Source organism: Pseudoliparis swirei, chromosome 18 (assembly GCF_029220125.1).
Source record: "Pseudoliparis swirei isolate HS2019 ecotype Mariana Trench chromosome 18, NWPU_hadal_v1, whole genome shotgun sequence".
Lineage (NCBI taxonomy): Eukaryota > Metazoa > Chordata > Actinopteri > Perciformes > Liparidae > Pseudoliparis > Pseudoliparis swirei.
The window spans coordinates 18,482,416-18,505,557 of record NC_079405.1 but is presented as its reverse complement, the minus strand read 5'-3'; the positions used below and the strand labels follow the sequence as shown (position 1 = coordinate 18,505,557).

Below are 23,142 nucleotides of genomic sequence, written 5' to 3'. Positions count from 1 at the left end.
TGTCCTGCTGTGTGTGTAAACTTTGCCCAAACAGGGATTCTCTCCCCCAAAGAAGGTCAAGCTATCTCCCTCTTGTCTGTCTCTCTCACATGCACTCTTCCGCTTTAGCAGCGTGATGTGGTCTACTATTTATCTCGTGGTTTTTGGTTGAAGAGAGCTGCCTTTTTTTCCCCTGTGGGGAAGGATACACTGAACTGCTAGATAATCATAAACCACAGCTACAATATACCCCTGATAAATGGAGGCAGAGAGGGTGCTTTGCTTTGAGCTAATTATGCCTCCTTGCATCCTCACTCCTCCGTGTTTCAGCATGTGACTTGGATTTGCCATCAGGGATGATGTTCTACGGTCTAACACGTGCAAAAGTGTCAACACTTTTCAATGAAAGTGACTGATCTCCGCTGTTGATGTGAAGGGGCTGTGGGTCATTAATACATAATTACTGCGATACTGCGTTGTTTTTCTAACAACCCGTGGGGACACGAGTAGCCACACAACGTGTGTCATGATAGGACAGCTGTACGTTATCAGCAACCGCTTACTCTTGGATTAACAAAGATGAGCCTTTCAGTAAATGCCACTCCTCCTCCTTCCATGCATTTCTCTGTTGCATCTTCCAGAGTCAAAGTGCAAGGAACAGATGTGAGTCATTGCACAAGGAGACACATTAGTTAAATGAAAAGCACCCATAATGTTAGGGACAACTTGTTGTTTTTTAGATTATAGGACGGAACCAATTGTTGTATAAACGGTACTACATTTAATTTTATCGAAAATACGATGTTTTATTCTTTGTTATAAGGACATGGCAAAAGATATGCTTAACAATCTAATGGCTAAGATTAAAGTTCAGCTCTACTTTTGATCTGACTTCATCGACCAATTAACAAAATCTGAAATCAATAATTGAGCAGCTGCAATATCTCTTATCTTAGGAACCTAGTTACATTGCAAAGATAATTGGTTAATGTTTCTAAGAGAACAAGTAGGAGAAACACTTTTTCTTTTGCAACCTGCTTTGATATTTCTTGTTTTATTAGATTTAAGCAGCATTATAAGTGTTGTTGCTAGCTCTTCACTGAAGAGGAAACAAAAGCTGACTTTGTTCTGCTTGTCCTCTTTCTCTGACTTCCTGTTAGGCATGACCTCCTCCACAGCCACCTTCCTCTTTTCCCCGTCCACTGTTCTAGTTCTTCTTTTCTCATGTGTCTTGCAATTTTCCAGAAACATACATGTCTCTCTCTGTCTCTCTCTCTCTCTGTCTCTGTCTCTCTGCCTCTCTCTCTGACACACACATACAGGCACCAACTAAAAGACATCAATAGGGCCTCTAGACGAAACCCAATTCCAACCAAGAGGAGTGCCGCCCAACACACACACTCATTTACAACGCACACACCCTCCAGCTCAGATCAATACTGAGACAGTTGCAGTGTGTGGGTGTGTGTGTGTCCCTGTGTTTCATATTGGGGGAGGGAAGGAGAGCAGAGGAGCCCCATCAAGGACAGAATGAAACATGTTGTTGAGCGGGTCAGCTACTGCCGCTGCCTCAGCATGTCTGTTCAGGTCATATTCTGTCAAGATGTCATAAAGCAATACAAAATAAAATTCACTCACTGACTAAGTGATCAAGCTTTACTTTTCATGTATCTTTCTGCTCTCCTGACACTGTCTTCTTTGCTTTTCTTTTTGTGCACCTAGAAAAGCGCTATAGAAGTCTGAATTATTATTATTATTATTATTATTATTATTATTCTCTACATCCAACATCTGTATATTTAACACTCTCCCTGCATCTGCCGCAGCTCAGTCCGGGAGCCAGGCTGGAATTTCAGCTATTTTCCAGTTATGTGTGTGTGTATTTTTGTGTAGGTGTGCACGCGTCCTTGTCCGTCTGTGGCTAATTCTCTGTACAGCAACCGTTGATGGTGCTCCAAGCAATGTGGGGTGTGAGGGTTGTTGTGTTTGATCCCGTGGAGACCCCTGGTATTCCTGCTATTTGGCATACTGAACAGCAGTTCTGTGTGTGTGTGTGTGTGTGTGTGTTACATTGCAGACCCTCACACTAGCCATGGCTGCAGCTAAATAATATTTTCAGTCAGAGCATTTAATGGTTTAATTTGCATCAGTTGTACAAAACTGCCAGCAGCGATGCCCTGCCTAATGCTAAGCGTTTTGATCCTGAATGTAAATGACCATTTAGCATTTCCCTTCAATGTGAGTCACTGGCAGAACCTGACCTCAGGACTGACTATGTTCCCAGCGAGCACCATGTGACCTTCGGATGGCCAGTGACATTTCAGTGTTTACATTGTGATAGCTGAGAGTCACAGAGAGTTCGGTGATATTTCAACCCCATGCTGCATTGCGATTACCATGGCGATCACTGGTGGGTTGAGGGCAACATATCACATGGAGATGGAGAGGCCGGTTGATTAAGTAAATAATAGAAGAACTGCGGCCCCGTTTTTTGTTGGAGAAAAATATCGTGTACCGGTTGAGGACAAACAGACTCACAGCAAAAGACACAGAGGAAAGTTGTAGCAGAAAGTGATGCAAACACAAGTGTGTCCACACTTTATCATACGACTTCTTTCTCCTTTCTTTGAAATCGTTATTGTTAATATTCTCAGTCATCTGACCAGTGTATCACATCACTGTCTATGACTCATCTCACCAGGCCCTGCTTTCCCACGCACACACTCACTCTCACTCACACACACACGTACACTTCCCCATGGACACTACCCCCACTCTATACCCCTCGGTCAAAGACTTCCTCTGTCTGTCTGACCTTATGGATGCTTGGGTCACTGTGTGTGTGTGTAGGTGTGTGTAGGTGTGTGTAGGTATGTGTGTGTGTGTGTGTGTGAGAGAGAGAGATGTAAATGCCTTGCAGTTCTTGGCTGTTTCTATCCAGTTAAAGCTGCTCTTAATGGCACAAAGACCTTCCTTCATCCACTTACACTAACTCATAATCCATTTTACGCAGTAGATCATCCGTGGATCATCCCTAACATATACTGTAAACACATACGGACACACACACACAGCCACACTGTGTGAAGACACTCTAAAAGGGGTTGTTTTGTTGTGTAAGCAGGACATTGGCAGCATTGCATTTGTGTAATGGCTTAAATGGCTTAATGGGCACTTGAAGTAAAGACAATGAAACATAATTGAACTATTAGACTCTGAAATCGTTACAGTCTTAAGTCTTTCTCCTTCTGTCTCTTTCTCTGTTTCTTTCTCTCTCTCTCTCTCATTCCTTTCTGCGACAGCTGTTCTTGTGGTAGAGTCTGGCTTCTTCCTGCTTTGTACCCTGGCTGAATCCCCTGTGTGTGTGTGTGTGTGTGTGTGTGTGTGTGTGTGTGTGTGTGTGTGTGTGTGTGTGTGTGTGTGTGTGTGCGTGCGCGCGCGCGTTGTCTCCTTTTATCCCAATGCCTCGTCTCATCTTTGTAAAAACTGTGTGTTTTTGCAAAATGTTTGTCTCATTTTACTCAAAGTACGCCTGTGTGTGCAAAACTATCCGAAGGATAACAGGAGAAATTACAAGATGAAGGAAATGTAAGGCTAGTCATTTATTCAAAAAGGTGCTTGCATGTCCTTGAATGCATCTAAAGACTATTCTTCTTATTTGTTCTCTGTGTAGGAAGGAGCACAGCATTCTATCCCCCGTGAACTGCTGGAACCTGTTGCTGCTTCAGGTGAAGAGGGAGAGCCGCGACCATGCCACGCTGTCCGACCTCTACCTCAACAACATCATCCCCCGATTCGCACAGATCAGCGAGGACTCAGGACGCCTCTTCAAAAAGGTAACTCACATTCAAACACACTCAAACACAGTAGGATTCTAGCCCAATCATTTTACTGACTGACAGCAAGTCAGCTGAACCTCAGGCCAGGGAAGTTTGTCTCATTATTGTCTCCTTTGAGCTGATAGAAAAGAAACAAGGCAGGGTGATGATAAAAAAGAAGAAATGCAGAAAATGAACAGATAAAGAGCGAACTGAGGGAATTGGGATAGAGACAGGACAACATGAAAGCTCCAAAACGCTCAAAACGGGCTCGCCCCCCGACAACACTGAAAGCAGCAATATTAGGAGCCAAGCTAGCAGCCCTTTCCGAACAATTCAATTCAGTTTATTTGTATAGCCCAATTTCACAAATTACAAATTTGTCTCGGAATGCTTACAATCTGTACACATAGACATCCCTGTCCCAAAACCTCACATCGGATCAGGAAAATCTCCCAAATAACCCTTCACGGGGAAAAAAGGGAAGAAACCTTCAGGAGAGCAACAGAGGAGGATCCCTCTCCAGGATGGACAGGTGCAATAGATGTAATGTGTACAGAAGGACAGATTTAGAGTTAAAATACATTCAATGAATATGACAAAGTGTATGAATAGTTCGTAGTAGGCATATTCCACGATGGAGACCTCCACGATCCATCAGGCAGATGAAGTTAGAGAGGAGGAGTGGGCGGAGTCTCAGTCGTGCAGTAGCACTGCACGACTGAGACCAACTGCACAAGCTCAGAGGGTCACACTGAGATAAAAGCAGGAATTCAGTGTGTATGTATGATATGTATACCTCAAATCTAGTGTTGCAGGGTATATGTACATTTCATTTGTTTAGTTTAAATGTACCTACTTTTTAAAAATATATAGTCATCCTTGTTTTTGAGCGATGAATCAAAATGAAATCACCATGAAGAAATCTGTTGCCAAATTCTTCAAGGTGATCCCATTTTGGCAGATTTATACCTCTTGAAAGGATGAGAGCGTATAGCCTCAAACAGGGTTTAGGTTCAATATAATGTGTAATGTTTAAGGTAAGGATTATAGTGAAGAAGGCTAAATGTGTCAGAGGAAAGCCCTCCGAAATATACTGAGTTAAATGCATGTGGAAGGCAAAGTGAAGCAATCTGTGCCTGGAATGTCTTGGCAGAGGCTGCTGATTTTCAACCCGATAGGTTTCTTTGAACTACGCTTACAGTCTGATACGCAGGCAACGAGAGCACACACACAGACCTCCACCTTCATCCATCTGATACACAAATACAATAAACACACTTTCTCCCTTTTTTCAGCCTTTGTCAAATCATGGGCATTGATTTCTATTTTTATTACACTCCACTAAAGTACGTTCTTTGGCACGAGGGTTGCTACCATCGTGTCTGGGTCACAAACGGTCTGTGCACATATACATAGAGACAACTCTGATGGCTAATTAAGTAGATCATTAATTCATTTATAATACAACTCATTGAGATGAATATCACAACTCATATTAGAGCAGTCGTCACATTCATCTCAGCCGGTGTGGAAAGCAGTGCATACTGGTACTGTTAGCACAGCGGAAGTGTTTTTGAGCTCTTGTCATCGAAAAAGAGGAGGCACTAATGAGTCAAACTGTAATAATTAGTCCACAGTCTCAACCTGGACCACAGACATCAGGGGACAACGAAGCATGCTCGATTCTGTTGCCTTTTCTGCAGAGCCAGACAGACGACCAAAGTTCAAAGGTCGAGATCCACAGTTGATAGATGGGAGGGCTCAGCCATGGGTGAATTATTTTTAATTGGCTGGAGTATGGCTTGTTGTCACCTAATATGAGCTTCCCATAGCACTTTGAAGAATGAGGGTGGAACCACCTCAAGCATAGGAGGAGCTGTGAAAGCAGTTTTGTGATTTTATACATGCGTGTGAAGTCTTCCTTTGGGTTGCTGTGTCGTCATCAGTCACTAGGGGCTCTCGGCAGTTACGTCTGGAGAATGGCAGTTCCTGTATTACTACTTGTCCTCCCTCTTTCTCTCTTTTGCAACTTAGTCATCTTGCCGTCTGTCTTTGGCTCCGTCGTCCTCTCGCCCTCTCTGTATTTTCCTCTCTCTGTCTTTTCCTCCGCGAGCATGTAAAGATCAGTATCTATCTTCACCCTGAAAGTCCACATCCATTCACTTCCACAGTCCATTACTGCCTTGCTTATTTATCTGGCCGTGCAACTCCTCCGCTCCCATTAGCCAGATGGTCTAGTCTTGATTGCTGATGGGGCAGTTGGTCGACCACATGACTGTGCTTGTATGGATGTCATTAGTTGGTAGAGAGATGACCAGGTAGATGGACGGATGGAAGAAGCTGCAAGTAATGACGCTGAGCTACATTAATCCCTCTTTTTCTCTCTGTCCCTTTTTAGAGCAAAGAGGTCGGCGTACAGCTGCAAGAGGACCTGATGAAAGTTCTTAATGAGCTTTACACGGTAAGAGAAACCACTGTCATTGCAATCACAGAATGTGGATCCATAATTATGCGTTACCTCATGCTGCTCAATGGAGAAAGTGTTTCACTCATGTCTGGGTTAGCAGTGTTTTCCACACAGGTGTTTTAGGGTGCCAAAAATAGAACTTTAAAAAGTGCTTTATTCAACATATTTAGAAAGTGCAAAGTATGTTACTACAATGAGCGGTTGCAAGTATGAATTATTTTTTTCATGTATGGATCTAACAAAAAGCCTATATACAATACAGACAACTTGGCTACAATCAGCTATTCATGATCCCCAGAGGATAAAGCCCAATGACTTTGGTGATTCCTTGACTCTTCCTGTACCAACAGGAGGACATTTATGGTTTTGACTGAAATTCTTTAGATTGATTAATTTCGATAGATTGATTTTGTGCACATATTCATGCTCTGCTCAAGATGAATTGTAATAACACTGGTTGTTGATCCATTAGGTTATCAATTAGCACGATAATCAGGTTAAAATCTTAATCTGTCTTTCTAGTTTTTGGTTTATTACCAAATGCCTGCAAAACTAATGACATTTCCATTAGCCTCAGCTGTGTTTTTGTTTAGGGTTAATTAGCAAATGTTTGCATGCTAAACTAAATCTTATAATAAACATATTTGCTTAACATCGAGCTTGACAGAACCGATAGCATTGCTGTAGACTCTGGTTGATATATTTTTTTATGAAGAGTTAGCTCCTGTGAACATCCTTACAACAACATCATCACTGTCAGTTGTTTTGGTCTTCTCACGCTGCCAGGTGCCTCATAGTGTCTGGTTATGAATGTACATGGTATTGCCAAAAGGATTGAGAAAAAAAGAGCTTGCACACATGTGTTTGTGGTTGGGCAAAGCTTAGTCTCACAGCACATCTCTGAGCAGCCAACAACAGTTAATCTGCTCAGTGTGGCCCATAAAAACAGGTTTTATGCGGTAATAATAGTATATAGTAAGAAATGTATAAATAGATCTGGTTTGAGTGACGTGCACATGCATACTCATAGACAGACTAGTGCATCGGTCGTCCGCATTGTGGAAAGGTTAGGGCAGTGTAATGATGGCTCTGGTGGTGGTCATTGGAATAAGGCTGACCCTGCACACACACTCGTTTCATGTGTTTAAAGTTTTATGCCAATCTCATACCACCATCTCCGAGTGCAGTTGTGTTGAAGAGTATAGGAAGCTGGTTGTGTGACTCATTCAGTGCAAAATGTTTGAATCCCAGCAGCAAAAAATTATATCTGTCTGTATGTCTGTTTGTATATTGAGCCTGAGTGCTCTAATCATAATAGCATAATTCCGCTATTGATCCAGAGCCAAAGACCGAAGTAAAAGACACACCGGGTAAAGCAGAATTGTGTTTGCCCTTGTTCCCAGGTGATGAAGACGTACCACATGTACAACACTGACAGCATCAACGCAGAGTCCAAGCTGAAGGAAGCGGAGAAGCAGGAGGAGAAGCAGATGGGGCGCTCCAGTCGACAAGACGACCGGCAGACACCGCGCTCCCCCGACACCTTAGCCAACATCAAGTCCGACGAAAAGCCCGTCCGACGCTCCAGTGTCAAAAAAATCGAGAAAATGAAGGAGAAGGTGAGCAGGGCTCGAACTGCTGGGGGAGGGGAAACAGTGGTCACCGAGTAGGGACAGGAAGCTGTTTCAGAGTGCTCCACCTGTTGTCACACAGACTTACGATGTGTGTCTCATGAATGATTTATGAATCATGATTGCACGACTGGCTTATTGCTAACCGTGTCTACTACTACGGCTGTCACAGCAACATGGTAGCAACATGGTTCACCACTTCTTATTATCCATAATCAATACTGACGCATTTCACTCCAATGCAATTCCTTCCCCCTTTCAATCTGTTTTACCCTTCTTCTTACCTTCTTGCCTGTTTTTCTTTCTCATTTACAATCTCTGTCTCTCTCTCTCCCTCTCTCATCAGAGACGAGCTAAGTACACAGAGAACAAGCTGAAGGCAATCAAGGCCAGGAATGAGTACCTGCTCGCTCTCGAGGCCACCAACAGCTGTGTCTTCAAATATTACATCCACGACCTCTCTGACATCATTGACGTGAGTATAAACACACCATATTACTCTGTTAGAGGAGCTGACAATTGTAGTCATACTGTGTGTGTGTCTGTGTATGTGTATGTGTAGGTGTGTGTGTAGGTGTGTGAGATATAAATGCCTTGCACCAACAGTATTTGCTACCATGCTATGTGTGTTTTATGTACTTTTTTTGTGTGTGGACATGTGTGTGTGTGTGTGTGTGTGTGTGTGTGTGTGTGTGTGTGTGTGACAGTGCTGTGACCTAGGTTACCATGCTAGCCTGCACCGCGCCATGAGGACCTACCTATCTGCAGAGCAGAACGTAGAGACGTCCAAACACTCTGGCCTGGAGACGCTGGAGGGAGCCGGAGAGAGTCTGGAGGCAAACGGGGACAAACAGAAACTGATGGAGACCTACAATAATGTCTTCTGTCCCCCTGCTCGTTTTGACTTCCAGTCTCATATGGGAGACACGGTACCGATCTAGTTCTTATTATTATTATTAATATTATTAACATTATTATTATTAGGCGGTGAAAAATACATCCTATTGAAGCGTAAGTCTGTACACTTGAATGGTGTTTTATATGATGCTGTTATATCAAAATGTTAACTGTCTCACTGTGTTCTGTGTGTGTAGATGGGAGTAGTGTGTGCACAGCAGCCGCTGGAAAGCGAGCTGCTCCAGAGGTGTCAGCAGTTGCAGTCTCGCCTCTCCACACTCAAGATTGAGAATGAAGAGGTCAGACATCTTCTGCTTCCTCTAAAATTATAAATTAATCTTTCACCCCTCGCAGCTGCCTTGTGTGTTAATCACAGCTTTATTTATTTTTCTTCTCTTCCGTATTGCCCATCAGGTGAAGAAAACCATGGAGGCCACTCTGGCCACCATCCAAGACATGGTGACGGTGGAGGACTACGATGTCTCGGAGTGCTTTCACCACAGCAACAGCATGGAGTCGGTTAAGTCCACTTTCAGTGAATCCTATCTCAGTAAGCCCAGTTTGGCCAAACGACGGGCCAATCAGCAGGAGACGGAGCAGTTCTACTTCACGGTCAGCACTAGTTATGGTCATCAGTGATTTGTCAGGAGCGTTAGTTTAGTTATACTTAAGCATAATCTGCACACATTGTGTGAGCCCAATGTGTCTTTGTGTGTTGTAGAAGCTGAAGGAGTTTCTGGAAGGCAGGAACCTGATCACCAAGCTGGAGGCCAAGCATGACCTCATCGACAAGACCATGGGAGAGAGTGAGTGTGTCCTTTTGCCTTGCCTTGTCAATGGCCAATGCCTTTTGGACATTGTCCTCGTGTCAAAGCTGTGTGAGTGTGTTAGCGTGTGTGCGTGTGAGTAGTACTGAGAGCCCCGCCCCCCGCTCAGAATGAGATGGATTCAGGGAAAGGCTTAAATGCCCCAAGGCGGAATAGGGAGCCTATCGGAAACATGATTGGTTGTATCGGACACATCAGGCCACATACAAGGAAGCAGAGCAGGTTTAATTCATCAAATAATCACAATATATATATTGTGAGATAAATGCATATTTATGAGAGAGAGAGAGACAGACCATATGTTGATGCAGCTGTGTGTGTGTGTGTGTGGGGTGGGGGGGGGGTCCTTTGGGCCAAATGTGTCTACAATTCCACAACCTTGCAGGAAAAACCTCTCCTAAATAGTGTGTGTGTGGGGGAAGTTTGTTTTCCTGGTTCTGTCCATCTGAAGCGGTTTCTTCATGTGCCCTTCTTTTGCTATAACTGTCTCTATCGCTCTCTCCCTTCCCCCTCTTCCTGTTTCTCTCTTCTTTAGGTCAGAAGACTGACTGTTGCCTTGCCAGGTAGGTGTGGTGAAGGAAGGAAATACAGTATGCACACACACACACACACATACACACACACACACACTAACTTGCATATACCATAGCAGTGTTTAGGGATGATTTCTTGGCAGTCTGGGGTATTATTTTCCCTGGTGCTGTTTATAGATATTTTCAACACATGTGCATATGTGTCTGTGTATACAAATAGAGCGTTACCAGAGTTGTGAGTGTAAATATAGACTTTCTCTGGAGACATAATGACAGAGTGCCCTTTCTCTCTCTCCCTCTGTGTAGTGGACGGAGAAACTCTGCGGTAAGGAATCAGGTAATTATCTGTCATAAGTGTGCGTCTTTGTCTCCGAGTGGCTGTCAGCTTCTCAGTTAGAGCCGCTGTGGCTTTGATTTAAACTCAAGCCACATGTTTTTCTCACAGTATCCCCATCCCGTAGCGTGTAAGGGCACCTAGAGATCCTGTATTTACTACATAACTCAAAATTAAGATAATCTAATACAGAAATATTTACATTTGTATCTACAGTTGACTCCAGACACTCTGTTAGTGCACTGTCATGTAGTCTGTGATCAAAAGCAACTGCTCCATTCATGTTTGTGGCTCCCCCTTGTGGGTAGCTTGTATCTTGGCCACCAATTCTCACTTTGCAAAAAACAAGTGATTGTTTATTTTAAATGATAGTTAGATTTTCAACATATTAAAATCCCAATGGAATTCCCATAACAATGAGCACAGAAATCGTCCGAAATACCTTCCTTACCTCCCAGAGATTTCTGGAAACCCCAAACAAACAAAGGGAAAAAGGAAAAGCACTGTCTCCTAGCAACAGCTGAGTACCCAGCCCACCCTCTCCCGGCCCACATAAATGTGTGCACCAATGCGTGTGCAGACCTGTGTGCGGAAATCCTTCTGACAAGATGTGTTTTATTTCTACACCGGTCTTCTGTCTTGTGTTCCTTTGTCGGGAGTAATTCCTCTTCCCCTATTTTAGGAGTCTGGTGAGGTAATTCCTCTGATGGTCAAGAGCTGCATCCGCTTCATCAGTCGCCATGGTGAGTGGAATTCTCCAGTGAAGTGATAGGTTTAGCATCAGCTTTTCCTGTGCACTGATTGGTTGCATTGTAAAGCCAAGTGTGATTGGTTCTGGATCAAATGAAGCTGGGAATATTGCCAGAACGTCTCAGCTTGAAACTCTGAAAATGCAAACTCTACAATGAAATCCTGAAAGATGAAAAAGTAATAGATTTAAACGTCAGTGTGTGTTTATATCTGTGCAGGTCTGCAGCATGAGGGAATCTTCAGAGTGTCAGGTTCTCAGGTGGAAGTCAATGACATCAAGAATGCCTTTGAGAGAGGTAAGAACAAATCCAGCAAACCTGAGCATTTTAGACAAACTGAGTTTGTCCAGTGCTTTAATATCTTTTCTCTACCACTCCCTCTTCTCTCTGTCTACTTGTCCATATGCAGGTGAGGACCCGCTGGCAGGGGAGCAGAATGACCACGACATGGACTCCATTGCTGGCGTCCTGAAACTCTACTTTAGAGGTCTGGACCACGCCCTCTTCCCAAAGGAAGTCTTCCATGACCTCATATCCTGTGTCTGTAAGTCTATCGTCCTTTTGTATGTTTGTGTGAGTTTGTAATCATGTGCTTGATTGTGTGAGTAATCTCCTATGTGTCGTGGCTGTATTATTTTCCAGCCATGGAAAGTCTTCAGGAGCGGGCAGTGCACATTAAGAAAATTCTGCAATCTCTGCCGAGCAAAACCCTTATCATTATGAGATACCTGTTCTCCTTCCTCAACCAGTGAGTAGCAGAACACACACACACACACATCAAGAAATTAAAGTATACAAATGGGAAAAATAAAGAACTTCTTCTTTTGTCAATAAAAAGGTAAAAGGTAGTTTTTTGAATATACATTTAGTAGGTTTTACTGTGTACATTGTACGTTGTTCTACAAAATGCATAGGGTCAGATAAGCTGCCTTTCAACAGTCCGAACCACTAACATTTCCCCATCCACACAATAGTTTCATAAACACCAGATTGAGGGTAAAAGTTTTTTGTTTGGCCTTCTCTCACCAAATCTAAACATCCTTTCACCCTTTATAGGTAGTAATGTACATATCTTAATGAAAGTCCAAAAAGCAAAGAAAATGTCTGCCTCGTCATTCCTCAACAAACTCTTTGAATGATTAATTGTTCCAAGTTTATTTGTGTAGCCCAACATCACATACAGTTTCTCAAGACATACACACGTACAGACACAATCCACACTGACGCACTGTGACCGAACCTTTCAGGGAAGAGAGGGAGCAAAAGGGAGTAAAAGAGAACAATAAAATGGATGTGGGGGACCTGAAATATGAGACTCCTGGGTAAACCCAGTGGAGACTGAAGGGGATCTTCTTCTTTTTGTGATGTGATTTTCGGGCCAGCCCAATGCCCCTGCTTCTCCTCACACAAAGAAACACACACACACACACACACCAGATCCTCATCACACTGAACAATTGAGGCAATGTAGTGATGCAGGCTTGGGTTGTGTTAACTGTCGCACCTTGTGCAGTCCGACATACAGAAGGGGGGCGATGAAGGCTATAAATGACATGTCATGGTTGTTTGTGTGCATAGTCAGCTCTGTTTATATGGGATGTTTAAAAAAAAGGATGACTTAATGGTCTCTAAAAGACACTGCTTTCCCTTCTGCACAGCTTGTCCCAAAACAGCGAGGATAACATGATGGACCCATACAACCTGGCCATCTGTTTCGGTCCCACCCTGATGTCTGTACCCGAGGGCAACGACCAGGTCTCTTGCCAGGCCCATGTCAACGAGCTCATTAAAACTATCATCATCCACCATGACACCATCTTCCCCGGACTGCAGGACCTGCAGGGCCCCATCTACATCATCCCTGGTGCTGGAGATGACTTCTGGTGAGGAGAGTTTGATACATCATGTAGGTCAGGAACTTGGACTGTTATGGCTCGTAGGCCCAAAAGGGTTGTCTTGTCCAATTATATCTAACTAAAGGGGGCTTGAAGATGATGAGGAGGCCCGAAAAAGGGGCAGGTGGTGGATTTAGGGGCTGCCGTGGAGTGATCGGGGGGCTCAGCTTGTCTGCCCCGCTCTGGTCCAGGGGGCCACGTGGATCAGCTTACCCTCTATCACACATGAGATTAAAGTACCGTCTGACCACAGCCGCCTGGGAGAGCACAGCATGCATGCACACACTCACTCACCACAATGCACACAAGGGTACATTTTCCTGTAATGACAAGCCTCGGCACCAGTTATTATGATCACTGCCAGTCAGTGCAGTTATTTAGACTGTAAGTTACGCTGCAGGACCAGCTCTGTCTCTTCTGTAGAAAGTGTAGACGGTAAAATATTATCACACGGACACGACTAGGCTTTCTTGCACTATAGCTACTGAAGCATTTAGGTCATGTGATTGATACTGTACCTCTTCAGAGAAATTGGGAAGTTTTAGCAACTAACAATTCAAGTGGTCATATGTGGCTATTTGATCTCAATATAGGTAAACATGTGAAAGGCTCTCTATGGAGTCAGTGTTTGGTTTGTCTGTTCTGGGCTATTATAGAAACATGGCGGACTCTGTAAAGATTACCCGCTACCTATCCAATGTAAATGACTCATTCTTAGGTGACGAAAACACAACGGTACTTGTAAAAATAGTTGTGAAAATGATCTTCACCTAAATCCTACACACTGTTCCTTTCAGAGATTAGGTAATATACAGTTAATCAAGCTTTCACCCTTTCTCTATCGGAAATACTCCTCTTGCAGTGGATAGTTATCAATATAAATAATGCTATAGACCATCTTGTGAAAGGATCATATCAACCACAGCGCCAAATTGGGCCACGGTCATAAAATGAGGGAGCTCCTTCCCCACTCCCTACCCACTTTCAAACATAATAATATAATCTCAATGACACATCTGTAAAGTTTCACAACTGTATCTTGAATGGCACACCATCTGTCCACAGACCAACATAATAAAGAAACCTGGCAAAGTACTCAACACTGCTTCTGTAGTAATTCCTGTGACAGTAGGTGTGTCTCCAGGACAACATTTCGCCCTGAGGACTTGCACAAAAACTCACAAGGTGAAACAATACCAGAGTTGCTGTCGTGGCTGATGAAAAATGTGCAAAAACCACATTTCATTATAGATAACTCCACATCCCTGGACGGGTAGAGAATGTTTGGAAGTTGAACAGTTGAATAATAAAAGAAAACATGAGATCTTTTGGTTACCGAAGATCGAAGCAGAGACAGACAACATATTTTGAACCACATTTCAAGGAGTGTACAAGGTTTCAGCATGGTTATAATCTCGACACGAAGCAATGGCGTGGCATATACAGAGGGAAGTACTTTTATTTAGATGAGCGGTATGAGTGAAGCGGGCCAGAAAGATTGTCACTGACTCCTCCCACCCTGGACACTCCCTGTTGGAGTCCCTCCCCTCTGGTAGGAGGCTGCGGTCCATCAGGACAAAGACCTCCCGCCGCCACACCAAAAGTTTTTTCCCGTCGGCAGTCGGGCTCATCAATGGAGCCCGGGTCCCCCACTGACTGACTCTGTTACCCCCAGGACTACCTCCTCTTCCTCTCTCCTCCTTCTTCCCCCTCCTTCCTCTTCTTCTTCTTCTTCCTCCTACTCCTCCTCCCTCCGCCTTCTTCTTCCCTCCAGGAGGCCTCCTCCACACACGTCACTTTAACATGCACTTTAATTTAAACACACGTCACATACACTTTAACTTAAACACACATGTCTCTTGAAACACACACCTAAACACTTTAACGTTATTTGTTGTCCGAGCACTTTATCTTATCTTATACTTAAGTTAATACACACATTGCACTGTTGCTGTCCCGTTGATTATTGTTTGTCATGTCTAATGTTGCACCTTCCGCCAAAAAAAAATCCTCGTTTGTGTAAACATTCCTGGCAATAAACGGTTTCTGATCTGATTCTGATGAGGTCAGGCTGTGAGTCATCAACACGTCAGTGTGAGACTTTCGCCTTTGTGTCCTCTAACCTCATGTGCTCTGTGTCCACTTTAGTGACGGTCCACACTGTGATCCCCCCCTTGTGGAGAAGCCTGCGCCTTACACCGTCTCTGTTACCCACAACAGCGAAGATGGTGTGTAACACACACACACACACACACAGATGCAATACATTTACTATGTATACTGTACTCACTGAAGCCAGTTTCCTCTTGCCACAAGTTTATGAAATTTCATCCTGCTTTTCTCACCAGTTCCTATGGCTCTAATCATTTAATACCACCAACATCCTCCTCCCAGTAACATGTTTATTATGCTGCTTTGATTCTGCTCATCAGTTTTAACATTTGTGCAGTCACCAAACACAGCAGCACTAACCTGCTATGCACTAATTTGGCCTTCCCCTTCTCTTCCACCTCTCTTTTTCCTCTCGCTCATGTGTTGTTGCCTCCTGCTTCCCTGTCCACTTCCTGTGTCTGTCCACCATCCTCTGAATCTCAGGCTCCTTGGCTGTTTCAGAGTCTGACCCCTTCGAAGCCATAGCTCGGTTCGACTACTCCGGCCGGACTAGTCGGGAGCTATCGTTCAAGAAAGGCGCATCTCTGCTTCTGTACCAGCGAGCTTCTGACGACTGGTGGGAGGGACGACATAACGGAGTGGATGGACTGGTGGCTCACCAGTACATTGTGATACAAGAAATGTAAGATGTGTTCCAGTTGCTAGTCTAATAAAAAATCTGCATACGGATCATGATAATATTTTACTCAACACCTCTGTTGTATAGTTTTCCAAAATGTGAACTTTGGCTATCGAAAGGAAATTGATCTATGATACGTAGCATACTACATAGCAGATCAACTTCCTGATATGTTGACATAAACGTCTGAGGATTCTTTACACTTCTTGCTCTAAGGCTACAGTGATTTAGAAGGGTTCTGCATGAAAATAAACAAAAACAAGGGAGTGTGACTAGGAATTCTAGTCAGAGTCCACGTTTCCCAAAAGTGTAAACGGTTATCATGATTAGTAGTCCTACTAGAAAAGACTGAGTATATTAAACTTGTTGACAAATACTGGATTTGTGCTTAAATGTGCCGTTCTTTTGGATAAAAGACTGATTAAAAAAAAAAAATCAATACAAAATTTTATTAGGATTAGTTATATTTTATTTTGTACAACAGCTTTCATCGCTACTTTCTTACGTGATTCTACTGTGACCTTTTGGTTATGCGTCACCTCAACTGTAGTTGCTTATTCGAAGCGAATTGGCACTAACTAGATGTTGTGTTTTCAGTAGTCACGCATCGGATAGAGAGAGACAACAAATGTTCTGCTAGCTCGTTGTAAGTGGGAGGCACATCCATGATTTAATAAACTACCGCTGTATTATTTCAGGTCTGACGGGGGCAGGGGAAGTCCAAAGCCCGATGTAGACAGCAGGGACCTGCTGGAGGAGAGAGTGTCCACTAGAGGGAGTGCTGCCTCTCCTACTGGGGCTCATGTGGCTGACCTCTACCTGGCCAACCTGAACAAGTGTGTCTCAGACTATTTACAGTATCTCATAGATTCAGTTGATAATTAATTAATTATGTGGGAAACAATTTTTGCAAAAAAGTGTTAAAAAAGAGAGAAAGAAAGTAAGGAATCAAAATCATAAGCAGAAAACAAGATTTATTCATGCATTCTTTTTGTTGTTGTTTTCAGATTTTTTTGCCCAAAGTTGGTTAAGACCGGGAACCGAATCACAATAACACAGTAAATAATGGAAAATTAAACTGAAATATTTGTCTGATTCAGGTTGAGGAAACGTCCGGAGTCCGGGAGCATCCGAAGAGCGTTCCGTAGCTCAGAGAGCGAGAGTACTAGTCCAGGGGCTAACGGAGGGGGAGGAGGAGGAGGAGGAGGAGGAGGGTGAGAACCGCTTCTCTTCCTGTTGGTGGGGCTCTTGTCAAAGAAACCGGCGATAAACGACCGGTCAGCGCTCACAGCATCCTCAACTCAGTCACCCGCCACTCCTCTCTCAAGACCAAGGTACAGGGACATCTTATCTTCAACAAGTTAATGTAGGGAATGGACTATTTTGCTTAATTAAAGAAAGCATTTAATTGAGGGCATTATGAATGTTTAGGTGGAGAGTCCACAGCTGCGCAAGACAACGACAGCAGGGCGCTCCAAGAGCTTCAGCAACCACAGGCCATTGGACCCTGAGGTCATCGCCCAAGTGGAGCACAGCTCCCAGGTACAACTTGGTTTCGAATCACTTGCATCCCCATCTGCAGTGCTTTGGGTCTTTTTATGCACACGGTAATATTTACTTTTCGGTCTGCCTCTCGTGTTGCAGGACATTGAGGCTGTGATGAGCTCTGCCCTGAGTGAGCTCAGTAAGTTGGAAAGACAGAGCAGCTCGAAGCACGCACACGCCCCCGACGTGGTTCTAGACACACTGGAGCAGCTGAAAGGTGTGGGTGGTGGAGGAGGAGGAGGAGCATCCGAGCCCTCTAGTCCACTCCACTCCCGTCTGATAAGGGACAGTGAGGGGGGCTCCTCACATGCACACCCACTTCAGCGCAGCGCCTCCTCCGCCAGCGACGTGCCCTCCTCCTTCCGCCCGGTCAAGAGCCAACCCGGAGCCCTTTGCCCTCTGCCACATCCCCCTCTCTCTCCTCTTCCTCTCTCTCCTCATCTGTACCTTCCTTTAGAGAGCTGCGCCCCCCAGCTACAAGGCCTAAACCGGTCGTGTTCCCAAAGAGTGGGAGTGGCAGTCCAGCCATGGGTTCCCCAACCTCTACTGTGCCCCCTACACCTCCTCCTCCACTTACAGGCCACACACACTCTCTCCCTCACACCCCTCCTCCTCCACCTCCACCCCAGTCTACTGACAAATCCTGCCCGGCTTAGGACTTCTCAAGCTGACCCACAATACTGATTCTTACAGCTCTTCTAACAGGTGCAAAAAGCACTTCCTTTGTTTTACATAAGACCTGTCCCACGACTCACGTGTAGCATTCCCTTGTTGTTAGCAAGGCAAATTCTTAAGATGCCATGTTCCCTTTAGAGTGTAGAGTTTTTCTTCCCTCTCCTGGCAGCTCTGCTTACTGCAGTTCAACTATCAGAGGGCGCAGATTAGTGAACACCCTTCAAAGACACTTCTTCATCTTTTGCCTCCGCAGAGACCTCCCAGGCATCACTGGATTATATTTCATTATTTTTGACAAGGGAACAGGACTCAGGATGGACACCTACAGAGCTAAAGCTTACACACACTAGTTTGGGATGTTTGAAATTGTGCTTGAGTGGGTGTACAGGAGTGTTACTTGCCTATACACAAAGATCTAAGCGAGGAACAAAAAGCACTGTTTGATTTTATATAGTAGACATGACCGTTTTTTCATTTCTTTTTAATGACCCATGTTTAACGGACTGGAAGGGAGTGTTTGATTCCTGAGAATAGACTGTGAAATGCTAAGCTCTCCCTGCGTAGAAATTAAACACACTGACTTGCTGCTTCAAAAGTTGAAGACTTGAGATAAAGGTGGACGTTTCGGATGATGAAAGGAAAGGTAACTGGGCCAAATATCAGTGTAAGATCGAGAGCTTTATTTGATCTCTTCCTCCAGTGTTTGATATTTTGGTGATTTTTTTAATGACTGTTCATCCCTCGTACCACAACAGGGGCATAGTAGGAGCAGTATTGTCCAAAGTTTAATATGGCCACTAGTAATTCTAAATACACATATAGCAATACAGATGATGTAAGCTGATACTTTGATGCATTTTGCTGCTTCCCTCCTGTAGCTCTATTATGTGTGTAGAGAACCACTGAAACCCAGCATTCTTTATAGATAATGTTGGACTGTACCCATGTGCACGCATTCTCTCAAAATGTGTGTGTGAGTGTTTTGTGGCAGCTAAACGCCTTTCAGGTTTTCCTCGCATGCTGGGGCTATGTACAGCGGCCACTATGGCGAGCTGGCTGATTGCATCAGTTTCTATATCTGCAGCACTAGCCAGGCACAGGACAACTTCATACAAAGTTACAGCTTGCTCCTTTAAAAATATACTTCACACTTAACAGTACAAAGGGTTATATTATTTTCATGGTGTGTATGTATGTTTAATAATCATGGTGATAACTGGAAGCATGGAGCTGAGAATCATCTTAAGTGTGTTTTTAAAAAGAAGCAACCAACCACCTCATCCACTGCGTTCTTAAGAAAAGATGCTTTTGTTGTTATTTTTAGTTCCCAGTTGTTAATTAATGCTCAGAATCTGTAATGGTAAAATGTTGAACTGTGTAGCTGTCTGGGTGTGTGCATGTGTGTGGATGTAGAGTATGTATGCACCCTGAACCCACCCCTTACAATGCCCACCCACCATAAAGGGATGGCACCCAACAGCAACTGTCTGGAAGAGACACAGGAGGACCAGCGGCCTTAGTGCTGAATAAATATGCACTGTGTGTAAATGTGATCAGAAGAAACCGGAGACAACCCATATCCAAGGGCTTTACTTATTTGTTGTATATATAAGTTTTGCAAAAATGTATTGTTGCAAAATTTGATTTGATGATAAATTAAGTAATATGTGAATAATTTTGCAAACACTGACTCCAAAAGTGGACACATGCCATTTAGGGTAAACTGAATAATACCTTTTTTGTTGTATTTCACCTTCTTAAAACGGTATTGAACTCATTTTACTGAGGCGTCCTCATATTCCCCTCGATCACGCCTCTCCTCCCAAAAATACAGCATATACTGCATTCCTGTATGCTCTCTAACAGGTAATGAATTATACTTGTAAAGGTGTATTTGTTATCTCTGTATACTGTTTGTGTATTACCTGGCGTATTTGTGTTATTCTTACCTCATCTTGACAACTGGAGGGACTGTGACTGTGTGTGTGTTTGTGGGGAGAAATGAATTCCCCTTACACGCATACATATACAGACATGCATGTGGTTGGCTGGTGTGTTTTGTCCCGGCTGTGCCGTCAAGGGGAACTGGGACCCTCTTCGATCTCAAATCAATCATTGTGCACTTGAACTTGGCTTGTGTGTTGACTAACTGTGGGGATCATTTGTCAGCATTGAATATTGTTAAATATGCATTTTGTGTCCATTTGAAAGCAGCAGAACAAAACAAAAAAAAGACTAATATCTAATCTATTTATAGTTGTCTCTGTATACCTGGAGAATCCTGTGTTCAGATGTACTTTGTATATACAATGTTGTACATTACAGAGGTACACTCTTTTTTGGTACAATATTGTACAGTAATAGCAATAGTAGTTTAATCAAATAGGCCTTATATAATTCTATGTGTAGTTCTTGTAGTAAAACAGTTTTTTTAATAAACATTGCTTGCTATATAGATTTGTTGACATTTGTTGCAATACAAAATTGTCCATGGAAATATTTATAATATATGGTCTGTCACAAGTAATCATGGAGCATGATGTTAGACACCAAGGATATATAGCAAGAAGAAACAAATAAAGCACAATATAAGGGGTTTGTTGGCATATTGGAAACTGTAGACAAGAAAAGCCTCAGACCAAACTGAGTTTACGTGGTTCTCCAGAAGTTCAGTATTACACTTCCATAAAGTTGTGGGACTCAGAAGATACCGATCTAAAAGAGAGCAGTCATAACTGAAGCAGCAGATGCAAAGATAATACTTTTTGTCCCAAGTAAGGGTCATGCTCCAAAAAGCACTCAACCCTACATTTCCCATGAAGCCACTTTGTATCTTTCAGTAGGCCATCCTTGGCTTTTAAATACTCACTTCTTCAACTGCACATCTCATAATATAAGTTTATGTTAACAAGTTTCTTAAAAATATTAAGTCTAAAACAAAGGAAGAAATAAAAAAGATAACTGATGAGATCACTTTTTATTTTTTCATTAAACTTTGCTCCCACCACAGCAACGGAAGACGTTATACTGAGTAGAACCTATGAGTAGTCATTCAATTCAATTCAGTTTAGCTCAAAATTACTAATAACAAATTTGCCTCAAAGGACTTTACAATCTGTACACATACGACACCCGTGTCCCAGAACCTCACATCGGATCAGGAAAAACTCCCAAGAAATAGAAAAAAAAACCTTTAACAGGGAAAATAAAGGGAAGAAACCTTCAGGAGAGCAACATTCAACGTTTAATTTACTTGAAAAATATATTCAAGAATGTAATGCAATTTATGTCTGAAAGCAATCTACAATTATTATTGAATATTTATGATTGATATTGAAAACATTTAAGTGACATGTGCTTATTTTAGAAATGAAAACAAATATTTTATTTTAAACAAGGAAGGTACGACCCATTTGGGGTGGGAGCTGGGAGGGCTTACAATGTTATGTTCCTCAAAGGGGGGCTTGACAGAAAGCCCTTGCAAAACAGAACATGCTACATTCATGCAAAGGATGTCAGGCAATAATTATATTTTACGGATGAAATGTGAATTTGTCTTATTTTGAACAGCAGAGGGACAGACTGCCTTGATCAAAAAACAGATCCTGGATTCATTACTGGAAATACAGATGAGAGACATAATGTCTGTGTGAAGTCAGCAGGAGAGCTGTCATGATGTCCTCTTTCTCTCAGTTGAAAACACATTTGGGTTGTATTTGTCAAAACAAAGCCCATCACTATGAATGGGCTCCAAAATATCGTCAGTTCATGGCCTGATGCTCCCAAGCCAAATTGTATCTTTAGGAAACAATTGTTGATGTGTGTTGATTTTCTGACTGATCTTCCAAATACACGAGAATTGTGGGGTGGACGTTATTCTGTAGTTTCCCTTCAACATGGAGGCTTGGAGACCCTCAGGGGCTTTGCATGCTGCCCTCGTTCCCCTTTTCCGGGCATTCATATTCCAGATTCCCCAGGATGCCTCGCTGTAGTGCGATGTGTGTGTGGCGAGCCATCTCGCTCAGTCTCCTCTCCCAGTCAGCACAGACGGAAGTTGAAGCAGATCATGAAACTGTCAAGTTGGCAAGTCGGTGTATTTCCGCCACTATTAACGATGAACAAATAACAAACGCGCCTCGGGTGAAGCCGACACTTCCGAAATCACTTCATGAAATCCTGCCAGCTGCTGCTGTTGATGCAACTCGAGGATTCTCTGGATCCATGTCAGAAAGAAACACCAGAAACCTCATCGGCGGAAGATACTCCCTGAACCTCAGCTGTTCACAAAGCAGCCGCGTTCCTCACCCCGGAAGAAGTTTTACACGCAAGGGAAGTTTGTTTTGAAGCCAGATTTACCGTAAAGCCACCGGCCAGTGTGAGCTGGAACTGACACGACTGACGTTTATCTGTAGCCTACACTGTAAAATGTAATAAGTTAACTTTACTTGAAAAAGGTGAGGAAACCGATTGCCTCAAATTTTCTAAGTAAAGTAGCTCAATAAGTTTAAGTTCTTAAAACTAAAAATAAATGAGTTTCGGCAACTGATGTAATTGGAGTAAACATAAGTTAATTCAACTCATAATATGTCAGTTCAGACAACTTAAAAGATATGAGTGAAGGTAACTTAAAATCTTTAATCATGTAATAAGTTGACTTTACTTGAAAAAGGTGAGGAAACCGATTGCCTCAACATTTCTAAGTAAAGTAGCTCAATAATTGTAAGTTCTTCAAGCTAAAAGAAACTACGTTCAGGCAACTCATGTAATTGCAGTAAACATTAGTATAGTTAACTTAACAATTATTAGTCAGGTTAACTTAAAAAAGACAACTTAAAAGATCCAAGTTATATTAAGTAAACAGTACTAATAAGAACTAGTTAACTTTACTAGTCAATGAGATCCCATTACTTAGAAATAGTGAGGAAACCGATTGCCTTAAAATGATCAAGTAAGCTGAACTAAAAACTGTAAGTTGTTGAAACAAAAGAAGGAGAACAG

The 23,142-nt window shown here is 43.0% G+C and overlaps 1 protein-coding gene across 1 annotated transcript in view; it reads left to right on the top strand.

The window, feature by feature from the left end:
- The window catches only part of srgap2 (SLIT-ROBO Rho GTPase activating protein 2), a 52,682-nt gene extending 32,085 nt beyond the window's left edge, over nucleotides 1–20,597 (top strand). Inside the window, 23 exon segments of the mRNA XM_056437459.1 lie at nucleotides 3,653–3,815; nucleotides 6,199–6,261; nucleotides 7,671–7,886; nucleotides 8,245–8,373; nucleotides 8,606–8,827; nucleotides 8,993–9,094; nucleotides 9,210–9,407; nucleotides 9,517–9,601; nucleotides 10,158–10,185; nucleotides 10,462–10,492; nucleotides 11,172–11,232; nucleotides 11,458–11,535; nucleotides 11,648–11,782; nucleotides 11,881–11,986; nucleotides 12,897–13,121; nucleotides 15,282–15,361; nucleotides 15,729–15,927; nucleotides 16,623–16,760; nucleotides 17,025–17,137; nucleotides 17,140–17,258; nucleotides 17,356–17,466; nucleotides 17,569–17,851; nucleotides 17,854–20,597. Of these exon segments, the coding sequence (XP_056293434.1) occupies nucleotides 3,653–3,815; nucleotides 6,199–6,261; nucleotides 7,671–7,886; nucleotides 8,245–8,373; nucleotides 8,606–8,827; nucleotides 8,993–9,094; nucleotides 9,210–9,407; nucleotides 9,517–9,601; nucleotides 10,158–10,185; nucleotides 10,462–10,492; nucleotides 11,172–11,232; nucleotides 11,458–11,535; nucleotides 11,648–11,782; nucleotides 11,881–11,986; nucleotides 12,897–13,121; nucleotides 15,282–15,361; nucleotides 15,729–15,927; nucleotides 16,623–16,760; nucleotides 17,025–17,137; nucleotides 17,140–17,258; nucleotides 17,356–17,466; nucleotides 17,569–17,851; nucleotides 17,854–18,125 (3,157 nt within the window). The 3' untranslated portion in view covers nucleotides 18,126–20,597.
- Nucleotides 20,598–23,142: the final 2,545 nt, after the last annotated feature.